The 8,611-nt window shown below is 38.2% G+C and overlaps 1 protein-coding gene across 1 annotated transcript in view; it reads right to left on the bottom strand.

The window, feature by feature from the left end:
* The window catches only part of ITGA2 (integrin subunit alpha 2), a 112,258-nt gene that overhangs the window by 43,201 nt on the left and 60,446 nt on the right, over nucleotides 1–8,611 (bottom strand). The window contains exons 8-9 of the mRNA XM_055086887.1: nucleotides 6,214–6,362; nucleotides 4,700–4,755 (exon numbers count right to left, since the gene is read on the bottom strand). Of these exons, the coding sequence (XP_054942862.1) occupies nucleotides 4,700–4,755; nucleotides 6,214–6,362 (205 nt within the window). The remainder of the gene's footprint in view (nucleotides 1–4,699; nucleotides 4,756–6,213; nucleotides 6,363–8,611) is intronic.

Here is an 8,611-nt window from a genome sequence, read left to right as displayed (position 1 = left end):
CACATGCCGCGGAGCGGCTGGGCCCGTGAGCCATGGCCGCTGAGCCTGCGCGTCCGGAGCCTGTGCTCCGCAACGGGAGAGGCCACAACAGTGAGAGGCCCGCGTACCGCAAAAAAAAAAAAAAAAAAAAAGTACACGTTTGTTGCAAACAAATTCAAGAATTTCAGTAATTATGTAACAGTGTAAAAAGGTAAAATTTTTTATGATTACAAAAACTGTTTACAGTATGGAAAGGTAAAACTATTTACGATTATAATAGATATTACTAAGTTGCCACCCCAAAAGGTTATACAGTTTATAGTCTTATAGTGTATGAGCTTTTTTGCTTCCCCATAATCTCTCCAAGATTAAACATTACTAATCTTTGTTATCTTTTAGACACAAAGTAACATTGATTACATTTATATTTTAAAATAATTACTTATTACTTATGAATATTTTCTTATGTTTATTGGCCATTTGTATTTTATCTTTTATAAACTACTTATTCATCATTCTTTGTCTATTTTTCTTACTGATGCTATTTAGGAGTTCTCTTTATATAAGGTATATAAGTTAACATTAATAGAACAGTATGTGGTAATAAAGAATTCTTTTTTTTTAAGGTTTTTGAAGAACATGTGGCTCTATTCCCCGTGTTGTACATCCTTGAGCCCATCTTACACCCAGTAGTTATTACAAAATATTGGCTCTATTCCCCGTGTTGTACATCCTTGAGCCCATCTTACACCCAGTAGTTATTACAAAATATTGGCTCTATTCCCCGTGTTGTACATCCTTGAGCCCATCTTACACCCAGTAGTTATTACAAAATATTGGCTCTATTCCCCGTGTTGTACATCCTTGAGCCCATCTTACACCCAGTAGTTATTACAAAATATTGGCTCTATTCCCCGTGTTGTACATCCTTGAGCCCATCTTACACCCAGTAGTTATTACAAAATATTGGCTCTATTCCCCGTGTTGTACATCCTTGAGCCCATCTTACACCCAGTAGTTATTACAAAATATTGGCTCTATTCCCCGTGTTGTACATCCTTGAGCCCATCTTACACCCAGTAGTTATTACAAAATATTGGCTCTATTCCCCGTGTTGTACATCCTTGAGCCCATCTTACACCCAGTAGTTATTACAAAATATTGGCTCTATTCCCCGTGTTGTACATCCTTGAGCCCATCTTACACCCAGTAGTTATTACAAAATATTGGCTCTATTCCCCGTGTTGTACATCCTTGAGCCCATCTTACACCCAGTAGTTATTACAAAATATTGGCTCTATTCCCCGTGTTGTACATCCTTGAGCCCATCTTACACCCAGTAGTTATTACAAAATATTGGCTCTATTCCCCGTGTTGTACATCCTTGAGCCCATCTTACACCCAGTAGTTATTACAAAATATTGGCTCTATTCCCCGTGTTGTACATCCTTGAGCCCATCTTACACCCAGTAGTTATTACAAAATATTGGCTCTATTCCCCGTGTTGTACATCCTTGAGCCCATCTTACACCCAGTAGTTATTACAAAATATTGGCTCTATTCCCCGTGTTGTACATCCTTGAGCCCATCTTACACCCAGTAGTTATTACAAAATATTGGCTCTATTCCCCGTGTTGTACATCCTTGAGCCCATCTTACACCCAGTAGTTATTACAAAATATTGGCTCTATTCCCCGTGTTGTACATCCTTGAGCCCATCTTACACCCAGTAGTTATTACAAAATATTGGCTCTATTCCCCGTGTTGTACATCCTTGAGCCCATCTTACACCCAGTAGTTATTACAAAATATTGGCTCTATTCCCCGTGTTGTACATCCTTGAGCCCATCTTACACCCAGTAGTTATTACAAAATATTGGCTCTATTCCCCGTGTTGTACATCCTTGAGCCCATCTTACACCCAGTAGTTATTACAAAATATTGGCTCTATTCCCCGTGTTGTACATCCTTGAGCCCATCTTACACCCAGTAGTTATTACAAAATATTGGCTCTATTCCCCGTGTTGTACATCCTTGAGCCCATCTTACACCCAGTAGTTATTACAAAATATTGGCTCTATTCCCCGTGTTGTACATCCTTGAGCCCATCTTACACCCAGTAGTTATTACAAAATATTGGCTCTATTCCCCGTGTTGTACATCCTTGAGCCCATCTTACACCCAGTAGTTATTACAAAATATTGGCTCTATTCCCCGTGTTGTACATCCTTGAGCCCATCTTACACCCAGTAGTTTGTGCCTCCCAAGTCCTCCACCCTTATGTTGCCCCTCCCCCACCAGTGGTAACCACTAGTTTAAACTTCTCCTTTTTTTTTTTTTTTTTTTTCTTTTGTGGTACATGGGCCTCTCACTGTTGTGGCCTCTCCGTTGAGGAGCACAGGCTCCGGATACACAGGCTCAGTGGCCATGGCTCACGGGCCCAGCCGCTCCGCGGCATGTGGGATCTTCCCAGACCGGGGCACGATCCCATGTCCCCTGCATCGGCAGGTGGATTCTCAACCACTGCGCCACCAGGGAAGCCCAGACTTCTCCTTTTTTAATGGCTACATAATATTTCATTATTTTGAGGAACCATAGTTTATTTAACCAATTCCCATTATTATGCATTTAGGCCATTTTGAGTTTTACAAATAATGCTATAATGAATGTCTTTGTGTATCTATATTGGCATACTTTTTCGAATGTGTCAGTAGGATAAAATCTTAGCAGAGAAATTATTTAGACAAAGTATTTACACATTTCAAATTTTGATAAATAAAATACTAAATTGCTCTTCAAAAATTCCACCAATTTAGGGCTTCCCTGGTGGCACAGTTGTTAAGAATACGCCTGCCAATGCAGGGGACATGGGTTCGAGCCCTGGTCCGGGAAGATCCCACATGCCACGGAGCAACTAAGCCCGTGCGCCACAACTACTGAGCCTGCACTCTAGAGCCCACAAGCCGCAACTACTGAGCCCGCATGCTGCAACTACTGAAGCCCGTGTGCCTAGAGCCCGTGCTCCGCAACAAGAGAAGCCACAACGATGAGAAGCCCATGCACCGCAACAAAGGGTAGCCCCCGCTCGCTGCAACTAGAGAAAGCCCGCGTGCAGCAATGAAGACCCAATGCAGCCAAGAGTAAAAAAACAAACAAATAAATTTATTAAAAAAAAATTCCACCAATTTATACTGCCATCAGTGTACAAGAATGCAATTTTCTCCACCTCCTTTCCATAACAATGAGAATTATTAACTTTTTAATCTGAGATACTCTTATAAGTGAGAAATAATATATAATTGTTATTTTAATATGTACTTTTTCACTATGAAGGATGATGAGTATTTTTAATGTTTATTAGCCATTTATATTTCTTCCTTCGTGAACTCTTGATTTTTCTTTATCTTTGCCCATTTTTCTTTGTTTGTCATCACTTTCCTGACAAGTAAGACTTCTGTTAATAAAGAAAATTATCCTTTGTCATATATATTGTAAATAATTGTCAGTTCATTAATCACTTTTTGAATTTTAGTGATATTAATTCTGTACGGAAATTTTATATTTTGATATAATCAAATCTGTTAACTTTTGCGTGTGTGTCTTTTATATTTGACATGGTATTTTAAAAGGACTTATCTCTAAGATTTTTCTCTTTAATCACCCAAGTTTTCTCATAGTCTTTTAATGGTTTCATTTTCTTAGATTTAAATTGGTGGGTCCGGCTGAAATTTATTTTGATTCAAGGAGTGAGGCAGGGATTCAGCTTTATTTTGTTTCTAGATGTTTAACAAGTTGTCCAACAATTTTTTTTTCTGTCTGTTGGATTCTCTTGTTGCACATTCTTTCTGGTGTCATCATACAGGTTCACCACCACCACCTACATGATGACAATTTAAAGTCTATATTTGCTTCCATTCATCCCTCCTGTCTTCAAGTTTGTGTATTCAATGAATTGAATATTTTCACCTGAAAGTGTAAGGAGCTCTTTAAATTCAACATGTGTAAAACTGAGGCTATCATTTTATTTCCTAAAGCTTTTTTTTGTATTCTATATAACAGAATATAGAAATATGGAAAAATATTTCATATTTCTCAGCCAAATTTGAATTCTCGTACTCACATCAAATAATTTTTGAGTGAATTATACTCTTTGTGACATACAGTAGAGCTCATGTAGGATTATAAGTTTGCTGGGCGTAGAAACTATGCCTCATTTAGTTTTGATTACCTGCAGAGCTTGGAACAGTAAATTGTAAGTGTAGGCACTCAGATAAGATCAATGGAAAATGGCAATATTTACTAAAAGAGTATCGGAATTCTATTTGTTGTTGTAAAGAAACCGATAAAGAAGGAGGAAGAAGAAAAAGAGAAAGAAATAGAAGTAATTAAATTCCAGAAGGTGTGAAAAGTTAGGTGACTCTCCTAACAATGGAAAGAGTCCTGTTAGCTTGGAAAATTGTGGTGAGACACGGATGCTGGGGAGAAAAACAAAGTTTTGAAAAGATCATGAAAGCCATATGAGTCCCATTTTAACAGAAAGTGGCCGTTCTCCTCGAGAAGGAAGCTTGCCAGGCCCCAGGCTCTTTCCAGGGAAAAATGCCACACCCACATTCCCTTGCGAAAAATACAGGCCCTCTGCTGTTTCTAACTCCTACTAGGCCATTTTTCTATGTCATCTCAGTCTTCCCCTAAGTCTACTTCACTGGAACAGGAAGGGTACTTCTCATAATGGCAACTGGCCAGCAGCCCTTGAGATGGCTTGGCTCCAAAGGACATCTTAATAGGGACAAAAAAGATTAACCAAACCAATCATATCTTCTCTTGTAGGAAATCTACTTTTGAGATATATAGGGAGAGTGGGCAGTTGATAGAAGCAGCAACTAGAACACAGAATATACTGAAAAAAGAAGGGACAGATAAAATAGGAAATTCAGAAAAAGAAAGGACAGGATGTGGTGACTGACCAGATATGTGACCTAAGGAAGAGCAGAAAGAATAAAGTAAACCATCAAGTTTTTAGTCTGAATGACTAGGGGAAAAGGTGGACACATGAATCAAAATGGCAGAGTCATGAGGAGGGGTAGGGAAAAGAGTAAGGCCAGTTTAGAATGCACTGAATTTGATTAGTGAGCCAACACTCCAAATAAGGATTTTCAGCATCAGCTGGATGCCTGTGTGAATTGTAGGAGAGAGGTCAGGGCTAATGACAAAGCAATGGGGTAACCCAGGCAGGGCTGATGGCTCATGTGTATACAATGGATACAATGCCTAAGAGAACAGGGCTATCAAAGAGCGGGCTCTGTTTGGTGAAGAAAAAATAGGAAAAGGAGCCAGTGAAGATGCAAACTTGTTGACAAAAAGTTGGCAGGTTTTCTAGAAGTGTGTGGTGTCATGGCAACTGGAGTAGAAATAGCAGTGCGAGCTCATTACTGTCAAATGTTCAGGGAAGCTAAAGCAGATGAGGCTTGAGGCAGGACCATGTTTACCTGATGGCAGAGCCATATGTTTCAAGGATGTGGAGAAAGGAGCATAGACACTTCTTTCAAGGAGTTATGGCAGTGGAAGGAAGGAACTCACAACTCGATGAAAAAGGGCAGGAAGTAGGTTTAAGGGAAGGTGAACCTACAGTTCTCATTTCTTTTTTAACACTAGGAGAATATTTAGCATTTTTTGTAAAGGTATCTGATTAAAGCAGAGTGAAGATGAAAGTCAGCAGTGCTGAGAAAATAAGAGACACTGAGCAAAGAATTAGGAGAATGTTATAATAGCTGTGAAATTCACACTGCCCCAGCCTGTTATAAGTAGAATGAGCCCTTCAATTCAATTCAGACTTCTAGGTCATTAACACTTAGGAATCTATGGCCCTTCTAAATTTGCATGAAGTGCTCCACTAGATCAAGTTGTCTGTGGCCTTGATAAATATTAACAAATAAATGCAGATTGCTCCATTGCCAACTTAAACTAAGGTCTTTTAATTTCACTGTACTTACTGCATGTAAAATCTTTAAAAATGATGTAATATCTTATAAAAGTTCTAGAAATCAAAGATTTAAAAATTTCATTCCCTACTGCCTTCTCAAAGTATTCAAGTAACAGAATGTTCAGACTTTTCTTCTCTACTAGTTCTGATTTAAGTGTAGGTAACACATATTTATTTTTCTTTGTCTTTCCTTTTTATTACTTATGAGCACTTCTATTTTATCAAAATATTGGCCTATTAGCATCATAACTTACCTTGCATATTGAATTGCTTTGAATGTATTTGTGAGGTCTCCACCATATTGGGATGTCTGGGATGTTGCTTTAATCATTTCATCTTTGGTTTTAAAAGTGTTCAGGTTAAACACAACTCTTGGATAATTGGCATACTGGATTAACCCCACCTTCAAGAGAAAAGAAGTTTATTACAGGTTTGTCATTAAGTTATAAATCATTCCTATGTAACCAATATAATAAAAATCGAAAGTGCATTTAGACATGGGCTGATAGCTTAAGGGAATCATTTCCAACTTTTTTCTTAAGAATAGTTATTTTTCTTCCAGTGGAATAACTTCCTGGTCAGAGGCCATCAGGGCAGAGCAGCCGTACTTATTGACAAGCAAGATAATGTGCCATTTGTGTACCATTTGGTTCTCAAGAGTAATAGTTGTAGATTTTTAAGCACTGCCATATGGATGAATAGTAGAATTAAGTTCATAACAAGAAGATTCAAATGATATAAATAGATTTTCTAGTTACCAATGGCTATAAACATGTAAACAATTATAAGCAGTCATGGATGGAAGAGAACATCTCATCAATGAGGATAATTATATAATAAACAAAGAATTATAGTTGAATACAGGAAAAAGTGATGTGCTAATCAATGTGGTCAACATGAATGTTTTTGTTGTGCTGGATTTCCTCTAATCACAGATGTTAGAAAGAAAGCTGCTACATGTGCATTTAGGGCAGGAAGTTTCTGGTCTTCAGGGAAAATGCCATTGGAGAGAGTCTTATTTGAGAGGGCCAAGAGGCAGAACAACTTCTGACCAAGATGTTTGTGCACATACCCTAATCCTTCAGATCAAGGAGGTCAGACACTTCTGTTAACGTCCTTGCTCTCAGCACTGAGATCACCCTCTATACCTAGGATTTGGGGCTTCCAGAATAGGAATGGTGATGAGGGATCAGTGGTAAAAGGGTCTCTGAAATAGAGGTCAGTGTGTAAGGAAGGTGGGAAGGGCAAGGCCTGGATTTCTGAGTTCAATCAGCTACTTCCTCTAGGAAGGCAGTTAACTAGGCCACTGGAAAAATGACAAAAAATATATTACTGAACCCTCCTCTTTAGGATAGGATGTAAGATTTGAGAGAGAGGAAAGGATCAAAAATAACTCTAAGGATTTTAAAATCTAAGGTGATAGGAAGAGAATGGTGACCCCCTGACACAGCCCCATAACTTCTATGTGCAAAAGATAAAGGTGGAAGGGAAGATTTAAAGAAATGTGGTCTAGTAGGGCTTATAGAAACGTCACGTTTAGAACGGAAGCGAAGATACTGAGTAAAACCATCTCTAGAGACGAAGAAGATGCATCGGGATTGTTAGATAGAAGAGGAAGGCCAGGAATTCCACACAAGAGACTATTAAATACAATAAGTCACGTTATGGGGGAAACCCATTTAGAAACAGAGAAAATAAGCAGATACAGATGAAAGCTTCTCTTATGAGGGGCCTTAACAGTGATGCTCTCCAGAAACCAGTATTATACATAGTCTTATTTAACAGAAATTTTATTCTATTTTCTGGTGAAAGCCCACAGTGAAACCTCCAAAGTTTTGACAGATACTAATGTCCTCTTGGTATTGAAAAGCAATGTCAATGGGGAAAATATATAACAATATTTTATAATACTGTATAGGGAAGCAGAAAAGCAAATTTCAGTATAGATAACTGGAAAGCTTTTTAGAAAAGTGTTCCAACAATTGTTGGCCCCTGGAGCACCAGATGCAACCCAGGAACTAGTAACTCTGTGAATTGGTTCCTGTTGATATTGGATCAATGTCTTGCTGCAACCAGGATGGCCCACGAAATAGCAGATCCAACAAGAAAGAAAGAAAGAAAGAAAGAAAAAACCCCGAAACTTTAAAAATGCTATTCAGCTTTATAAAAGCATGACGTTTCTGCTCCTGAGTTTTGCTTGCCTACCTCAGGAAGACAGAAAACCAAATTAAAGACTCTTTAAAACATAAAATGTTATACAAAAGTATTGAAAAGACTTGTCCTGTGTGAAAAATGGAAGGCTAGACTAGAATATGACAAAAGACTATAAAATAATAAATGGTAGAATTATGCTGTCTATGAACTTACTTATAAAAATTCAAAGATAATTTTTTCACCAGTAAAGAGTACGTAAAAGAAAGTCATTAGTCCAAGCATGTGTAAAAAAAATACATATTGGATTTCTAAATGTATTGATTAGTTCATGAGTTAGTGGAGGAAAAAATAAGCAACTAAAGAGGATTAAGATGCTATACACATATCTGATGCCTGAATCAGGAATAGAAATCCAAGCTTAAAGACTAGCATTAGGGGGCTTCCCTGGTGGCGCAGTGGTTGAGAGTCCGCCTGCCGATGCAGGGGACACGGGTTCGT

The sequence above is a fragment of the Physeter macrocephalus genome, chromosome 8 (genome assembly GCF_002837175.3).
Source record: "Physeter macrocephalus isolate SW-GA chromosome 8, ASM283717v5, whole genome shotgun sequence".
NCBI lineage: Eukaryota > Metazoa > Chordata > Mammalia > Artiodactyla > Physeteridae > Physeter > Physeter macrocephalus.
Note: the sequence above shows the minus strand (reverse complement) of the source record. Positions and strands in the feature narration are given on the sequence as shown.